This window comes from Channa argus, chromosome 11 (genome assembly GCF_033026475.1).
Source record: "Channa argus isolate prfri chromosome 11, Channa argus male v1.0, whole genome shotgun sequence".
NCBI classification, from domain to species: Eukaryota; Metazoa; Chordata; class Actinopteri; order Anabantiformes; family Channidae; genus Channa; species Channa argus.
Window position 1 is genome coordinate 1,644,133 of NC_090207.1, and position 19,423 is coordinate 1,663,555.

The 19,423-nt window shown below is 42.6% G+C and overlaps 1 protein-coding gene across 2 annotated transcripts; it reads right to left on the reverse strand.

The window, feature by feature from the left end:
- Positions 1-3,831: 3,831 nt before the first annotated feature.
- Positions 3,832-6,104, reverse strand: LOC137136297 (natterin-3-like). 2 transcript variants are annotated; one of them, XM_067521526.1, is made up of 4 exons: positions 6,042-6,104; positions 5,392-5,488; positions 4,689-5,183; positions 3,832-4,574 (listed from the first exon to the last, which is right to left on the reverse strand). In XM_067521526.1, exons 1-4 carry the CDS (start codon positions 6,051-6,053, stop codon positions 4,087-4,089), a joined length of 1,092 nt encoding a protein of 363 aa, XP_067377627.1. In that variant the 5' UTR covers positions 6,054-6,104; the 3' UTR covers positions 3,832-4,086. The 2 variants fall into 2 exon arrangements, with proteins under 2 accessions (XP_067377627.1, XP_067377626.1); XM_067521525.1 differs by having other exon boundaries at positions 3,834-5,183; positions 6,042-6,102.
- Between the last annotated feature and the right edge of the window lie 13,319 nt (positions 6,105-19,423).

Below are 19,423 nucleotides of genomic sequence, written 5' to 3' on the forward strand. Positions count from 1 at the left end.
AGTTGTCTTTGTCTTCTCTGTCTCCCTCTCTCTGTCCCTTTCTGCAGGTGTCCCCGGCTTTGAAGCTGTGTGTCTTCCAGTGTGCAGCTACTGGTTCTACCAACCTGCCCGATGTTTTGTTGTTGCTTTTTGTTGCTCTTTTCTTTTCTCTCTTCACTTTCCACTCACCCCAACCGGTCGAGGCAGATGGTCGTCCCCCCTGAGCCTGGTTCTGCTGGAGGTTTATTCGGTTAAAGGGAGTTTTTACTCTCCACTGTTGCCTATGGCTTGTTCAAGGGGGAATTGTTGGGTTCTCTCTATACATCTTTATAATCTTGACTTTATTCTGTAAAGTGCCCTGAGATGACTTTGTTGTGAATTGGCGCAATATAAATAAAGTTGAATTGAATTGAATTGAATTGAACCCCCAACAGCCCATTCTCCTCCCCAGCTGTGCAGTTCCATTCCAAACCTGGTAGAAATTAGGGAGGGTTGCGTCAGGAAGGGGACTGGCGTAAAAACTGTGCCAAATCAACCACTGACCCTGTGTTCTGTGGACTACATGCACACTTTTGAGCTGGGGCCGTGCATCTGCTTTCATTAGGAGTCAGGATAATGAATGTTAGAAGTGTTTCTTTGAAATGACATGCACATTCCAGTCAGCCCAGTTTATGTGCATGATTTTATGGACTCTTTTGAAAAAGGAGGATGGCGCCTGATTGATGAACAGCTAACAATGATTAAAAGACCCGTCCCCTCAAAGCTCAGCGTCGGTCGAGACTAAATGTAATATGCAAACTGTATAAAATGCATTTTTGCAGGTTTGACATCTACTGGCCTCGTAACAAAAAGAGCAGTCCCGGTCCACAGACCCCACCTGGTCAAAGACCTCCCGTATTCACCCACATGCACCCACATGTCTATAGTCATCTGTTCCTTTGTAAAAGATGGTCTTACTGAGATCTGTCTCTGTCTCATCACCTTTGCAGTTCAATTAACCTCTGGAGATTAAACCCGTTTCTTTGCAGAATCCTGGGTACTTGGAACAGGTTTAGACTCACTTCTGAGGCACTGAACCATATGAAAACCTCAAAGTTCTCTTTGTTCAAAGGTTCTCAAAACCCATTTTTGCATTAGGTCAGAATGTGGGAAACAGCGTAGGGTCTGTTAACTTATTAAAGTAAACACAGAACAAGGAAGCACATGACTGAAACTAGTAGACTGATAAAGTCCCAACATGTTTCCTGCTCGTCATGTGTCCTGCTGTTGAAATAATTTGAGTGGCACATTCTGGGAATCAAACCCACACATCCTTCACTGTTCCTGTGATTTAAAGATGCTGCAATAGCATCAAATCAGTTTGTTGTTTTCCCACAAGACCCGTGATCTGCTAACAGCTAGTTTTCATCATTGCTATTAAATCCAATTGTAAACTTTTTCCCACTATTCTACAGAAAAATCAAAGATCGTCTTTTTACCCTTTTATTTTCTGAAACTATGTGAACTTTGCAGGAAAAAACATGAACAAGTGCCCAAAATGAAATAGAACTTAGTTTCTGCTCCTTGTTTTTAGACTTGTTGTACTGTTGTTTTGTCTCTTTGTGGCCGTTTAGCGTTGGTCGAAAGTTAAAGCTGTGGTTCACAGAGAGGCAGCAGGGGGCAGCAGCACACTGACGTTTGGTCAGAAAAGCTCCAGTCAGAGTTTGGAGCTTTAGATTTTCACAGCAGCTTGACTGAGATGCTGGATCTCAAGGCCATTTCAGTGTAGGAGGATGCAAACTTGATGATAATCATGCACATTCATCATCTGAACTAACAGCATTGGTCATGGAAACAAAGTTATAGTAAAATAATGCAAATTAAATTGCTGCAAACGTTTGCATCTTCTTTGACAAATGTATTAAACCTTAACTTTAATTTGTGATTAGAACATTTTGTTCCAGCTGAATATTATGCTGATGAGAAATAAATGTTGATATTTCAAAATAAAGGGATGCAAACATTTGCACCCAACTGTATCTTAGTCTTTGTCTCTCTCACACACACACACACACACACACACACACACACACACACACACACACACACACCATCATCCTCTTTCCTTCACCGTCTTTTTGCTTTTAGAAAACATCACATCAAAGTCCACTTTCTGCTTTCTCTGCTTGGTTCCTACTGAAGATTTATAACACACTGTAAACATTTCGCTCCATTTTAAAAATGTGTGTGTGTGTTTGGGATAATGAAGCATCGTGTCTCTTTGCAGCAGTGTGACACTGATGTGTTTAAGTTCCTGTGGCCCAGCTTTGAAAACAAAAGGCAGTAAATGATTAATGAAATGAGATTAGAAATCAAAATATCAAACTGCCTACAAAGTTTCAGTTTCGACATCTGATATGCTGTTTGTGGTTTATTGTGAATAAAATATGTTTTACACATTTACACATCGTCCCATCATTTTGGGATTTTTGGGTTGTACTTTACATGTGGCTGGTTAATTGTATAGTACAGGACACAAAATGAATCCAAATTTCTGCCTGACGGTGAGTAAAGGCCCATCAGCCATAGACTTTAGAGCAAAGGGTGAAGTAGAGACGAGTGAACCTGGTTGATGGGAGGTGTTAGGTGGTGATGGACTGTTTACTTGCCTCTCTACAGCATTAGACTGTTAGACAACATTAGGTCTTAAATGATTAGGTTCTGTCTCTTTAGGACACACTGCTGATGCAATGAGAGCAGAATGCTGATTTAAATGCTTTGCAAAAGGTCAAAAGGTCAAAAGGTCATAGCAGACGCTCTGTGTTTGCCTCCTGCACTGTGGCAGTGGGACAGAGACAGCTGAGTGTCCTCTGCTGGGCCCTTCAGGCTCCGCTCATTCCAGCTGAGTGAGCTGCTGATCGGGGTGTTGGGATCGATGGCTGCACAGGCTCAGAGTGACAGGGATCAGGCAAACGGCTCATTAAAGGCTGAGACTGTATCTGTCACACACACACACACACACACACACACACAAAGCTGCTCCTCATGTTGGTGTTTTTGTTTTAATAGCATTTTATCATTAGAAGAACAGGCCAAGTCCATAATTGTTGTCTGTCTACACTCTGCAGCCCACAAGTCTTTTGATCTTGGGGTATTTTGCATCCGATGTTGCCCCCAGCAGGCAAAATGCATGTTCAGTTAGATTCAAACGGGAGCAAACAGTTACGGAGCTGCTGTAACCCTGCAGGGTGTTGGGAGCACGTCACACCCGACGTCTGCAGACAACAATGATGCATGATTTGTTGCTTTGCTTTACTCTGGGGTCACACAGTTGCATTTGCTCCACTGTGGGGGCAACTTTGAGGACACTTTTGCTGCATTTGGCTCTTCAGGATCATCATGTACTGTTCACATGTTGGTGTGTGGTGATTTGTGGCTGCTGTGCATTGATTCATTTCTTTCAGATGTTTGTTATGTAAAGCTTGTGTCTCTGCAACATGTGCAAACATGTTCCATAATTAATCATGTTGGAAGCTGCTTTATGAACAGGAGAAAACTAAGGCTTAGTGTGAGCAGAGGCAAAGTCTGTGATCTGAATGTCCTCTGTGCTTCATATACATGTATGAGAACAACTTGAGTTTCTACACAATGAAATGAAAAATCCCAACATTCAAATCAGAGACGCACAAGAGGCGAATGCATAAATGATGAGTGTGTCTCCAACAATAAGAAACACACTGTACATCTAACGCAATGATTCATCCTCTTTACAGCAGATGCGTTACGGTTCCTGCTGTGCACAGCTGAGACAGCAGGGGGCAGCAACAGATGCTTTTTAAATCAGTGAACACAGACTTGAAGCATTAGCAGACCTCATGAATTTATTCCTCCGTCATGTCAGAGGGGAAAAGAATCAACAGAAAAGCAGCATGGATGTCGGTTGTGTGCTTTATTTTATAAATGCAGCGGAAATTTGGAACAAACAACAATAATGATTGATGACTTAGTGACTTAGATTAAATGATTAAATGTAAATAATGAAAATCGGTAACAAAGCTTTAGCTTGTGTAATTACTCACAGCTAGGAAACTACCTACATGAAGTAAAACTGCCTTTTCCAGTGTTCCCTCACACACACGGCCTGGCATTAGGAATAGGTACACAGCGCTCCACCCGAGTCACAACCTCTCCAACCTGGACCTTGTTATACGTCCCAGTGATGGACGCCTCTCTGATCTCCCCGTTCTTGAAGGTGCGTTTCAAATGTGCGGTGAAGGGGATGTTGGCCTTGTACTTGTATCCCACCATTTTGACTGTACAGGTGCTGTTTGGTGGGACTTTGAGCTGCACAGACACAGAGTGATCAATCGACTCCACCACTGTGGTTCCTTTGGAGAACTGCTGCGTTTTCTCGGTGCTGAACTCAATACCTGCTGAGATATCAATACCTGATGAGATAATATTAGGGATTTGGGCACTGATGGTGGTCTTAACACCCACTGCGATGATAAAGCTGGAGTCCCACCTCTGCTCCACTTCGGTTTTCTTTGTCAGTGTAACGGTTTTTACCACTTCCTGGCAGCCATTGTTGGTGGTAGTGGATTTCCGCATGGTCTCTGGAGGATATTGAACGATTTTAGCAGTCTCGTACTTGACATTAGATATGTGATCGTTTCGTACGTCTTTGTTAACAGTCAGGACCTGGTACTTCTTGTACCGGTACTCTTTACCTTTATAGGGAAGGAAGAATGCTTTATCCTGTGGAACCACCTTCCCAAGTCCGTACTTATTCTTGCCTACAAACGTGTTCGACCCAGGGCAGGTGTTAATGGAATTCAAAGGCACAGAACCATATGAATCATCTTTCCACTCCAGAAGCTCAAGCTGATCTTTGTTTACAAGAATCTGAAATGAAGAACCAAGTTTTTCTTTTTTGCCATAGGCGTAGCGACAATAAGACCCCAAGCTGGGGTTGTAGAAGCCGGCTGAACACTCATAGTTACAGACGTAGTCTGTCCGACCCTCATACTCATTGTAAATTGAAACAACTCCATTTGGTAATGAACCAGGCCATGTCACCCACTGAAGGTTTGTGTTTGTCAGAGTGAAGAAGGACGAACGGTACTGGACTTTCTTGAAGTTGGAATGATTCAGATTGGCCAACGTTGTGTCATTGACAGGGACTTGGTGGATCCCGTTCTCTAGATCTGGGTTCAGAACAGAGACTGTAAAATAAGGAAAAGGGACAGTTTGAAAATGCTGTTTTACAGTCAGTGATTCTTTACAGGCCGTAATTAGGAGCCACGTGATCATCGTTTCATTATCATGTTGCTGTTTGTCACTTGTTGGTATTTTTGTCAAATTTTTCCACGACAAGCTTTTAGTTCCCTTCGCTCATTAAACCTAAGAAGCATAAAAGAGATGTGTTTTTACCGTTTTGAAGCTGTGAAGTGTCGGGTACGATTTCCTGCGGAGCGGCCGAGGTCACAGCCAGAAGGGGCAACAGCAGCAACAACACGGAAAACCTCATCTGGAGATGAAACCACGACAAACACAATGATTTCAGGGACCACATGTCGATGGTTTGAGGTCAGTAGTTTCTCCTCATGCATGTGATGTGTAGAGACATACAACATGTGTAGGAAGAAAATTGAACTTAAAACACTAAAGCACTTAGTCTGTAAAATATAAAGGATTTCAGCAATTGAACTGAAAAAAGTGTCACCGGATCAAATTCTTATTGGAACAATCAGCAGCCTTCTGCTCAGGGCAAAGTTCCTCGAGCTAAATTCCGTTTTGCACCACAATTTGTGTAGAGCATCAATCTTTTAGTCTAATCCCGAAGTGTTTATTAAGAATGTGTCCTTTTTTCTGACCTTTGATAATTCATACGACTTCTAAATGTCCAATGTTTGCAGATTTTATGATATTTTAATTTGGAAAAATACTTTAGATCCAGAGAAACCTGATCTAATTTCTATGAAAATACAGCTGTTCTGTTTTGCATGTTCTGTCCTTTAAAAGCTTTAAAATATTAAAAACACTTAAAAATTAAAGTTAAAAATACAATGAACAGTACTTACGCTTGTTGTCATGAATCTATGAATCTGCCTCTACTGTCCGTCCAGGTTTTATACTGTGGCTGGTTTATGGCTGAAGCATAAAAACACATACTCCCACTTTGCTCCGACCTTCATCGGTTTTAAAAAATGACTAATTTGGGATTAATCATAAAAGATAAGATATAAAGACCTTGTAAAATCCTAAAGATACAGTTGATGTAAACTGTCTGTTTGCACCCTGAACAAACATTGACTTTCACAAAGCTGTAAACCTTTCTGCCATCAGGTCCACAGTGTTTGTGAAGAGGTTACTTTTTAATGAAACACATGCACAGCAACCCTCATCAGCCCATTTGACTTATTTACACAAATGTAGTTTGAATGACAATCCAGAGTTGAGCCTAGGATGCAGAGATCCAGTCCTACACGTCTCTCTGCAGTGTCCTTACAACCGTCACCCCCCCACAACTCCCACATACCTATAGAGACTGTGTCTGTTCCCCGACCTAAATTACATAAAGTAAATATGAAAACAAGAGGAGTTAATCATGATAACTTAATAAAAGTTAAGACTACTCTTATGTGGAAATGTGGATTATTAAATATCAGATCTCTCTCTTCTAAATCTCTGTTAGTAAATGACTTAATAACTGATCATCAATTCGATTTATTTTGTCTCACTGAAACTTGGTTGCAGCAGGAAGAATATGTCAGTTTAGATGAGTCATATTAATGATCATGTTCCTAGAAGCACAGGCCGAGGTGGAGGAGTTGCAGCAATCTTCCATTGTAGCTTATCAATAATTCCTAGACCTAAACATAGTTATAACTCATTTTAGAGCCTTACTCTTAGCCTTTCACACCCAAACTGGAAAACTCAAAAACCACTATTATTTGTTATCGTGTACCGTCCTCCAGTCCCTTATTCAGAGTTTTTGATAGAATTTTCTGATTTTCTATCTGATTTAGTGCTTAGTACAGATAAAGTCATTATAGTGGGTGACTTTAACATTCATGTAGATGCTGACAGTAACTGTCTGAGCACTGCGTTTAATTCATTATTAGATTTAATTGGTTTTTCCCAAAATGTAAATAAACCCACTCACTGTTTTAGTCACACGTTAGACCTTGTCCTTACGTATGGAATTGAAGCGGATAATTTAACCATATTTCCTCACAACTCTCTTCTGTCTGACCATTTTTTAATAACATTTGAATTTACAATAACGGACTATACAGCAGTTAGGGACAAATTCCACTATAGCAGATGCTTAAGTGAAAAAGCTGTCAACAAATTTAAAGAAATGATTTCTTCATCATTTGCTTCACCATATGTTAACACAATGGAAAGTAGTCTCCTTAATGTTACTCCTGCACAAGTAGATTATCTTGTTGACAATTCTGCAGCCTCACTACGTACAATACTCGATAGTGTTGCCCCTCTAAAAAAGAAGGCAGTAAACCAGAAGAGGTGATCTCCATGGTATAGTTCACAAACACGCAACTTAAAACAGGAAACACGAAAGTTGGAAAGGAAGTGGTTCCAGAAATTTAGAAGAATCTCATTTAGCCTGGAAAAATAGTTTAAAAATGTACAAAAAAGCTCTGTGATGCCAGAACAACATATTATTCATCATTAATAGAAGAAAACAAGAACAACCCCCGGTTTCTGTTCAGCACTGTAGCCAGGCTGACTAAGAGCCATAGTTCTGTTGAGCCTAGTTTTCCCTTAACTCTGAGCAGCAATGACTTCATGACCTTCTTTATGAATAAAATTGTAGCTATTAGAGAAAGAATTCACCAGATCCTCCCCCCAAATATTACAGATAGATCTTCATGTACAGCAGTGCTAGAGTCATCAATAAGGCCCCAATCCCTGTTAGACTGCTTTTTACCCATAGAGCTGTCTGAGCTAACTTCAGTTATTACCTCATCTAAACAAGCTCAAGGAAGCTTTACCCTTAATAGATACGTTCATATTAGATATCATCAATCTATCTTTAGAAACAGGCTACGTACCAAGACTTTTAGTCAGGATTTAGAGTTCATCATAGTACAGAAACAGCACTGGTAAAAGTCACCAACAATCTTCTCATGGCCTCAGATAATGGACTCATCTCTATACTTGTTCTGTTAGATCTTAGTGCTGCATTTGATACCATTGATCATAACATTTTATTACAGAGACTGGAACATGAAATTGGGATTAAAGGAACCGAACTAGGTTGGTTTAAATCTTATCTATCTGATAGATTTCAATTTGTTCATGTTAATGATGAATCCTCCATGCACACAAAGGTTAGCTATGCAGTTCCACAAGGCTCTGTGTTAGGACCAATACTTTTTACTTTATATATGTCTCCTTTAGGCAACATTATTAGAAAACACTCCATACATTTCCACTGTTATGCTGATGATACCCAGCTATATTTATCTATGGAACCAGATGAAAAAAAAATCAGTTAATCAAGCTTCAAGCCTACAAGACATAAAGGCCTGGATGTCCCACAATTTTTTACTTCTAAACTCAGACAAAACTGAAGTCATAGTATTTGGGCCCAAAAGTCTCAGAGATATGATGTCCAACCATATTGTTACTCTAGATGGCATAAGTCTGGCCTACAGTACTACTGCAAGGAACCTTGGAGTTATTTTGGACCAGAATTTGTCACTTTACCTCACATATAAGACAAATCTCTAGAACAGCTTTCTTTCACCTACGGAACATTGCTAATATTAGGAGCATCCTGTCTCAAAGTGATGCCGAAAAACTGGTCCATGCATTTGTTACCTCTAGGTTGGACTACTGTAATTCCCTACTTTCAGGATGCCCCAGTAACTAAAGAGCCTGCAATTAATCCAAAATGCTGCAGCAAGAGTGCTGACTGGAACTAGCAAGAGAGATCATATTTCACCTTCACTAGCTTCTCTCCATTGGCTTCCTATTAAATTTAGAATAGAATTTAAAACCCTGCTTCTTACATATAAAGCTCTGAATGGTCAGGCTCCATCATATATAGAAGATCTCATAGCACCATATCATCCCAATAGACCACTTCGCTCTCAGAATGCAGGCCTACTTGTGGTTCCCAGAATTTCCAAAAGTAGAATGGGAGGTAGAGCCTTTAGCTATCAAGCTCCTCTCTTGTGGAACCAGCTCCCAGTTCAGATTCGGGAAGCAGACACCCTCTCTACTTTTAAGTCTAGGCTTAAAACCTTCCTCTTTAATAAAGCATATAGTTAGTTATAGTTATGCTGCTATAGGCTTAGACTGCTGGGGGACCCACCCCCCAATGCACTGAGCTCCTTTCCTCCTCTTGACCATCTCTCCTCTCCTCTCACCCCACAATTGTGACCACTGTATGACATTAACTCTGTGTGTTCTCTCCCATAGTTGTCTTTGTCTTCTCTGTCTCCCTCTCTCTGTCCCTTTCTGCAGGTGTCCCCGGCTTTGAAGCTGTGTGTCTTCCAGTGTGCAGCTACTGGTTCTACCAACCTGCCCGATGTTTTGTTGTTGCTTTTTGTTGCTCTTTTCTTTTCTCTCTTCACTTTCCACTCACCCCAACCGGTCGAGGCAGATGGTCGTCCCCCCTGAGCCTGGTTCTGCTGGAGGTTTATTCGGTTAAAGGGAGTTTTTACTCTCCACTGTTGCCTATGGCTTGTTCAAGGGGGAATTGTTGGGTTCTCTCTATACATCTTTATAATCTTGACTTTATTCTGTAAAGTGCCCTGAGATGACTTTGTTGTGAATTGGCGCAATATAAATAAAGTTGAATTGAATTGAATTGAATTGAACCCCCAACAGCCCATTCTCCTCCCCAGCTGTGCAGTTCCATTCCAAACCTGGTAGAAATTAGGGAGGGTTGCGTCAGGAAGGGGACTGGCGTAAAAACTGTGCCAAATCAACCACTGACCCTGTGTTCTATGGACTACATGCACACTCTTGAGCTGGGGCCGTGCATCTGCTTTCATTAGGAGTCAGGATAATGAATGTTAGAAGTGTTTCTTTGAAATGACATGCACATTCCAGTCAGCCCAGTTTATGTGCATGATTTTATGGACTCTTTTGAAAAAGGAGGATGGCACCTGATTGATGAACAGCTAACAATGATTAAAAGACCTGTCCCCTCAAAGCTCAGCATTGGTCGAGACTAAATGTAATATGCAAACTGTATAAAATGCATTTTTGCAGGTTTGACATCTACTGGCCTCCATGGACACCTCGTCATGGCAGTCACGGTCCACAGACCCCACCTGGTCAAAGACCTCCCGTATTCACCCACATGCACCCACATGTCTATAGTCATCTGTTCCTTTGTAAAAGATGGTCTTACTGAGATCTGTCTCTGTCTCATCACCTTTGCAGTTCAATTAACCTCTGGAGATTAAACCCGTTTCTTTGCAGAATCCTGGGTACTTGGAACAGGTTTAGACTCACTTCTGAGGCACTGAACCATATGAAAACCTCAAAGTTCTCTTTGTTCACAGGTTCTCAAAACCCATTTTTGCATTAGGTCAGAATGTGGGAAACAGCGTAGGGTCTGTTAACTTATTAAAGTAAACACAGAACAAGGAAGCACATGACTGAAACTAGTAGACTGATAAAGTCCCAACATGTTTCCTGCTGTAGAAATAATTTGAGTGGCACATTCTGGGAATCAAACCCACACATCCTTCACTGTTCCTGTGATTTAAAGATGCTGCAATAGCATCAAATCAGTTTGTTGTTTTCCCACAAGACCCGTGATCTGCTAACAGCTAGTTTTCATCATTGCTATTAAATCCAATTGTAAACTTTTTCCCACTATTCTACAGAAAAATCAAAGATCGTCTTTTTACCCTTTTATTTTCTGAAACTATGTGAACTTTGCAGGAAAAAACATGAACAAGTGCCCAAAATGAAATAGAACTTAGTTTCTGCTCCTTGTTTTTAGACTTGTTGTACTGTTGTTTTGTCTCTTTGTGGCCGTTTAGCGTTGGTCGAAAGTTAAAGCTGTGGTTCACAGAGAGGCAGCAGGGGGCAGCAGCACACTGACGTTTGGTCAGAAAAGCTCCAGTCAGAGTTTGGAGCTTTAGATTTTCACAGCAGCTTGACTGAGATGCTGGATCTCAAGGCCATTTCAGTGTAGGAGGATGCAAACTTGATGATAATCATGCACATTCATCATCTGAACTAACAGCATTGGTCATGGAAACAAAGTTATAGTAAAATAATGCAAATTAAATTGCTGCAAACGTTTGCATCTTCTTTGACAAATGTATTAAACCTTAACTTTAATTTGTGATTAGAACATTTTGTTCCAGCTGAATATTATGCTGATGAGAAATAAATGTTGATATTTCAAAATAAAGGGATGCAAACATTTGCACCCAACTGTATCTTAGTCTTTGTCTCTCACACACACACACACACACACACACACACACACACACACACACACACACACACACACCATCATCCTCTTTCCTTCACCGTCTTTTTGCTTTTAGAAAACATCACATCAAAGTCCACTTTCTGCTTTCTCTGCTTGGTTCCTACTGAAGATCTATAACACACTGTAAACATTTCGCTCCATTTTAAAAATGTGTGTGTGTGTTTGGGATAATGAAGCATCGTGTCTCTTTGCAGCAGTGTGACACTGATGTGTTTAAGTTCCTGTGGCCCAGCTTTGAAAACAAAAGGCAGTAAATGATTAATGAAATGAGATTAGAAATCAAAATATCAAACTGCCTACAAAGTTTCAGTTTCGACATCTGATATGCTGTTTGTGTCCTATTGTGAACAAAATATGTTTTACACATTTACACATCGTCCCATCATTTTGGGATTTTTGGGTTGTACTTTACATGTGGCTGGTTAATTGTATAGTACAGGACACAAAATGAATCCAAATTTCTGCCTGACGGTGAGTAAAGGCCCATCAGCCATAGACTTTAGAGCAAAGGGTGAAGTAGAGACGAGTGAACCTGGTTGATGGGAGGTGTTAGGTGGTGATGGACTGTTTACTTGCCTCTCTACAGCATTAGACTGTTAGACAACATTAGGTCTTAAATGATTAGGTTCTGTCTCTTTAGGACACACTGCTGATGCAATGAGAGCAGGATGCTGATTTAAATGCTTTGCAAAAGGTCAAAAGGTCAAAAGGTCATAGCAGACGCTCTGTGTTTGCCTCCTGCACTGTGGCAGTGGGACAGAGACAGCTGAGTGTCCTCTGCTGGGCCCTTCAGGCTCCGCTCATTCCAGCTGAGTGAGCTGCTGATCGGGGTGTTGGGATCGATGGCTGCACGGGCTCAGAGTGACAGGGATCAGGCAAACGGCTCATTAAAGGCTGAGACTGTATCTGTCACACACACACACACACACACACACACACACACACACACACAAAGCTGCTCCTCATGTTGGTGTTTTTGTTTTAATAGCATTTTATCATTAGAAGAACAGGCCAAGTCCATAATTGTTGTCTGTCTACACTCTGCAGCCCACAAGTCTTTTGATCTTGGGGTATTTTGCATCCGATGTTGCCCCCAGCAGGCAAAATGCATGTTCAGTTAGATTCAAACGGGAGCAAACAGTTACGGAGCTGCTGTAACCCTGCAGGGTGTTGGGAGCACGTCACACCCGACGTCTGCAGACAACAATGATGCATGATTTGTTGCTTTGCTTTACTCTGGGGTCACACAGTTGCATTTGCTCCACTGTGGGGGCAACTTTGAGGACACTTTTGCTGCATTTGGCTCTTCAGGATCATCATGTACTGTTCACATGTTGGTGTGTGGTGATTTGTGGCTGCTGTGCATTGATTCATTTCTTTCAGATGTTTGTTATGTAAAGCTTGTGTCTCTGCAACATGTGCAAACATGTTCCATAATTAATCATGTTGGAAGCTGCTTTATGAACAGGAGAAAACTAAGGCTTAGTGTGAGCAGAGGCTCAACACATTAATACTGTAAAACAAAAGGCAAAAATGTTAATGAAAAGACAAAGTCTGTGATCTGAATGTCCTCTGTGCTTCATATACATGTATGAGAACAACTTGAGTTTCTACACAATGAAATGAAAAATCCCAACATTCAAATCAGAGACGCACAAGAGGCGAATGCATAAATGATGAGTGTGTCTCCAACAATAAGAAACACACTGTACATCTAACGCAATGATTCATCCTCTTTACAGCAGATGCGTTACGTTTCCTGCTGTGCACAGCTGAGCGAGGTGCGTTTGTGCCCGTGCACACGCCCTGCTGAGCAAACGGGCCAACGAGAGCTCATCGCCATATCAGAGGAGCCGAGCTGTCGTGCCGACCATGAAAAATGCATAAGCTTTATCTTTGAGCACATTAGCATCTTGGAGCCTCATCTTACCTGGCATCTCCCAGCAGCTGCCTCACTGTGTGTCTGTGTGCACACAGTGCGACTGATACCGGAGCCTCATCAGTAACCACAGTGTCCTGTTAGTCCTGTCAAACTGAGGCTGAGATGCACCTTTCCCTGCTCAGCCTGAATTACAAGCTGCTTTCTTGGAAAGATGGGACGAGAAAGAAAAGTCTTCTGTGATTCTGAAAGAGCTAAAGCTAATATTCTGGAGCTTGGATGGATTATCGAACAGGCCCAGGGTCAAATGGGTCAGAGCAACAAAAAAAACACAAAGGTCTAAACACAAACAAAATGAAGAACATGCAAAAGAAGGTTCTTTAATTACCACACGTTTTTAAGTCTAAGTTTACCTGTGACAAATATGCACACAGATAAAAAATAATCAGGAAGGTGGCAAATACTTTTTCATCTGTCCAGTGCCCAAGTGAACGTTCGTGCCTGATTTGGGGAAACTCCCTGGGATGGATTTGACCTTTGACCTCCAAAATGCCATCAGTTCATCCTTAAGTCCTGGTGGACGATTGGGGCAAATTTGAAGAAAGTCCTTTGAGGCGTTTCTGAGGAAGCGCACACAGAAAAACTACGACTCAAAGAGACGTTAAGCTGAAAGAACATCGGTGGTTTAGAAGCTGCTTCTCTGCCACCAGCAGCCTAAATTTAAGCAGCTCCACCTGCTCTGATTACTGTGGGTTTCTGAGCATCTTCTTTGCTGCCACGTCTCCCTGCCCGGCCCCCCTGCGTCCTCAGTGACCCGTCCACCTCCTGAGCGTAATGAATGCTGACCCGCTGTCCCCTCCAGGTCTAATGTGCCCACGCTTTTCTCTGCCTGCCCTCTGATTCATCTGCTCCCCTCACGCTGACGGCTGATGTCGCTGCCTATGCTAAAAGCCTGAACCATATGCTAATGAGGGGGAGTGAATATTCATGAGGGTGTTGGAGAACGTTCAGGACGACAGGTGGGAGCCTCAAAGTCGTTGCAGGAAGGTGCGACAAAACTTTGTGACTGTTCTGTCTAAACTTGGTGACCTGAGGCAGCTAATGAGGCTGCAGACTCACACACACACACACACACACACACACACACACAAATGAACACATCCACAATCTTTCTCTAACACTAACATCAGGGCTTTTCCTGCCTGAACCAGACACAGGACCCTGGAATCGATCTCAGGTCATTTGCTTGACAATCCCACCACCGTCCCCGTCCCCCACCTCACTCAGTGAAAGTCCACTTTGTGTCTTTCACTAAACATGTTGCAATGGAACATAATGATTAACTTATTGCGTTTGCTACAAAAATGCAGCTCGTGTGCAGCAGAGATTTATGAGAATATAGTTTTGCAGACATTTGGTCTGATGTTGATGGAATTTTCCAACTGGTTTGAATTTAAGTTCACTTGACAGTAAACATTTTGTTGTTGTTGCTGATGTTTCCACATTGTTTGATAAAGAGAGAAATGCAAATGAGATTCAAATTAAGAAAAGTTCAAGTAGAAAATAGTGACGTGGATCTAGTTTAGAGTTTCACTTAATTTAAAGTATTTTCCCTTTTTTGTACAGCTGCATGTGAAACATGAGTGGATTTCAAAAAGGAGCTCAGACAGTGTTCACTCATTTCTCTGAACAACCTGCAGCTCATCAGCTTAGCAATCACACACACACACACACACACACACCTCTGTGATCTGACAGAAGTCGTTAGGTCAAACACAGAAATGCTGCATCTAGACTCACATTACACATTCATAGAGTTTAAGACGTGAGGTAAAATCAAGGAGGAAAGATCGAGTTTATCTGGATTAATTATTGTTAGAAATTATTACTAAATGATGATTTATTCCCATACGACAGCAGTCAGGGAAGTTTTCTGAGCAGCTTCATTACAGTATAAAAGAATAAGAAATACGACCAATGAGAGGGTTCAGCCACCTGTGACACATTTAAGTGTCACTGTCCTGCTCTTTGTTGTCTCCATGAACAGGGTCAGAGACACCCGTCCCACATTAGTCACAGGACCATGGACACTTGGACATATGTGCATAAAGGTTGAACACACTTTTTAACACTACAAGAACAGATAACAGGAGAAAGACAGTCACACTAAGTGTGGACACACGTGAACTAAGAGTTTGGAGGCAGAACATCAGTGTTTCTTTGGGCATCAATGGAATCTTGGTTTGATTCTCTTGGCTTGACGCTGAATCTAGATGCTGTATTTCTATGTTGACCCTGACGACTTGAGCAGCGCCACCTGGTTCTCAGTGACCTGCAGGTATTTGTACGAGCTGTGCTGTGCAGCCTGTAAACCTGCAGAGGACGTCTTTGTTCAAATGTTGTTGAACAAGTGAAGGTCTCGTCTCTGAGCACGTCTCACTGCAACAAGACATTTGGTTTGAGCGTGTCCTACAGAAAAGCCGATAACATTGACGCTGTCCACGCGCTTCAGTGGACACGAGCTGGAACTTTCCTTAATAAAAGCTTTTTTCTCAAAGTGGGGTCAGAGCATCGGTCGGTGGGGGGGGGGGGCATCAAAGTGCAGTCTGTGTTTCATTATTAATAAAACTGTTGGTTGTTCTGTGCACTGCTGGAGGCCGAACCACAGAAACCTGCTGATTGTCTCTTTTTCAGACGGGGACGGCAAATATTAACACTATGTTTGTTTGTGTCGAATAATTTTCCATTTACTCTCCTGTTCAGTCTCACTTTGCACAGTGTGATACAAAATCAGACATAACAATGATCTTTTTGAGAAACACGTCGTTTTGTTAGTGAAACGTCTCTGCTTCATTCTGAAAACTAGATGCAGCAGCACACATCTGTATCTGTTGTCCTGCATTGGAGCTTATTGGGCCTTCAGAAAACTCTAAGTATGACATCATCACTTCCTCTGCAACGTTTCAAAGATTCTATGGATAAAGTCAAAATATAATTTCCAACACAGATCAGTAGCTTTTGATTTCAAAAGTTATTTCATAATGAAAAGACTGAAATAAGTTGGACGTGTATAAAACTGGACTCTTATTAACACGTTCTCTCATCCAGGAGATTTAAACAACCACTGTTAAGGTTCAGGAAACCAGCTGCTTCAGGTTGAGTTTGTCTGATAATTATGAAGTGAAAAGAAACTTGTTCGTGCTTCTTTCCTTCAGGGCTCACGTGTGTCTGCACCACGAGTGAGAACAAGTGACACAAAGGAATCAAAAGCAAAAAGCAAAAGCCTCAAAATGTGACCGAGCTAAGAGGTGAAGCCTGCTGTGCTGCTGTGTCTGTAGAAATCACATTACGCACCTTCAAGCAGTGGAAACCGACCAACAGAGTGAGAACAGAAGACAAGAGGAAGACAGGCTCTTTCCTGTGTTTTGTCTGGTCGAGGATCAGAAGGGCGTCTGAACGGATCCAGGTTCCCACCTCCGCCGTCCGAGCCGCCCGATGACGCAGGCTGAGCGGCCGCCTGACATCACAAGGCGTAACATGAGGATAACTCGATGTATTTTCCTAACACTGAGGTTTGGTGGGAAAGCCAGGATAACACAAACATCCCATTTCCTTCACCTGCCGGGGTTTAAGGAGATCCAGCTGAGCCTCGTCGCTCACCGCAGCCCGAGGGCCTCGGCGGCTCAGCGTGGAAAGCAGCTCTGATGAAACGATAATAAAGCTGCCGGCTGCCAGAGGCCCCCTCCCTGTCCTCCCTCAGACACGTCGGAGGCTCTTCTCAGAATCCATAGACTAAATACCAGAGGAAACCGTAGACACCTGTACGCTGACGGGTGGGATCAGAGCAGGAAGTCTGCTGCTCGGACGCTGCCACAGCTGGAGGAGCCACTTTAGTTTAGCACCAACCCGGGTTAGAGGTGGGGGCAGCTAGTGCGGTTCAGTCCAACGGAACTAAAGGTGACGGGGATCAGCTCTGTGGCAGATCTCAGCTGAGGAAGGAGGTTCAGTGTAGGTCTGCTCACTGAGAGAGCACCTACGTGCTCTGACCAGTGACTCACACTGATGCCCAGTGATGTTCAATCATGAGTTTATCTATGACGTTTGCTTCAGAACAGACTCTTACACATCCAGTTCTTCCCTTTGTGATCACTGTTTCTCAGGTAAAGTGTGGTTCTTGGCCCGTTCTGGGGTCTAACTGAAGCGCTGAGGTCAAACCCTCCCCCTCAAACTGAAATGGTGGCAGCTCGTTGTTCACAGCTTGATGGAGACTCCGTGGGCGTTGCAGCATCCCGACGTTTGATGTGTGTTTCCACTGTGCCGACACTGGGAGACGCTCTTTACAGAACCTGCTGGTTCTTCGAGCTACAGGCAGAAGTTGGAAACAGTTTTCATCTCCTCGTGCACCTTCCCCCCTTCATGCTTCATGCTTAGTTGGGGCTGATTCACTGTGACTGAAGAGGACTCATCTCTGCTAAAAACAGCCTTTTTTTAATGAGGGATGGCGATTTGTCACAGATGAGGCTCCACACTGAAGCTCCATGTACTGTACGGATACTGTGATAGTTTTCCGTCCTTTTGTTTGGATTAATCGTAACATGAAGTGATTTCTGTCACACAAACGTCCAGCTTTTGTTAAACTGTGAAGCTCATGGCCTTTTATTCTTTGAGCACGTCACAGTGCTTCAGAGCAAAAACACTGGCTGCTCTGCTGAAATGAGCCAAAGTGTTTCTCTTAATGTGAGTGGAGCCACAGCTAAAGTAAAGACAGCAACATGGAGACTTTCAGGAAAGCGTTGGTCTTTGGGCTGCTCATCAGAGACTGTCAGCTTCTGTGCTGGAGGCAGCAGCTCCTCCCTCTGAAGGACGACTCGTCCTCTCAGCCACCTGAACCCTGAGGACAAAAGGTTTATGGCTCCACAGCAACCAGGACCTGAGCCCTGCAGATCAATAGCTGCTCCAGTCTATCAAGGTGGATCACACAGGAACTCAACTGTTATTGATGTGGTTCCAAGAATGATTTCTTTTTTTTCTGCAATTATTTTTCTTGCATAGATTATGTTTAAAATCGTTAAACAGCACAAAACAGGTCAGAATGTATCAGGACTCTTTCATTGACCTTCAGTCCTGTCTGGATTCAGCTGCACCCGCGTTCAGTGTCCAGCTCGTGTCCAGCTCTCTGACTCCAGACGCCGGCCCACATTCTGCAGTAACTGACCCCATTAAAAAAAGACCAGTCCACCTCCTTCTTTGTCTTATGTGGAGTGAATAGACAGACTGGTAAACCCCCTCCTACAGTGCCCAGGACCCCCATTCTGAACCAGTAATAGCTGTTTTGTGGCTTTTTTAACTATTTTTCATTTTTTTGTGTTTGTCTCTTTAATCTCTTTTGGTTTTTTGGTTACTGGGGCATCCTGAACGTGGGGAATCACAGGAGATTTTTAGGCCCAAATACTATGACTTCAGTTTTGTCTAATGATTTTCAACCTTATCATAACCTAAAGTACTTTACAGTTTGGGGGGTGCAGGCCTGACCCCATAAAAACTGACATATGACCCACGTGACAAAGGACTAACTAGCTCCAGTCTGTTGACATCACAAACAAGTACCACACTGAGTCTACAGCTGTGCGTGTTAGCATGTTATCGTAGCATTAAACCCAGAAGAAGCTGCAGGAATGTTTAGTTTTGGAGATTTCACAGACATGGGGACGCAAGCTGATTTCTACAGAGGGATCCAGACCTTTTCTAAAAGGACCTGAAGTGAACTATTCAGACAGTTATTTTATAAAAAAGTTTTCACTACTCTCTGCAAAGGATTTAAAGTGAAACAGTGTCAGGCTTTGCCTCATCAGTGCCGACCTGTTACCTGACCCCACCCCAGGTGTAAGCAGATCCCTCAACCTGACCTGTGAATGAATGCTAAGTGGATGAGACCCTGGGACCCTGATGTTCTTCTCTTGATTGAGGGGCACCGCAGACAAGTGGGTGTTTCAGAGAACTGTGTTTAATATGTCACTGTGAAAAAGATCATCTTATCTGTGCTACTAGGTTGTGCGAGACTGTGCATCATATGGAACAGTGTCACATCC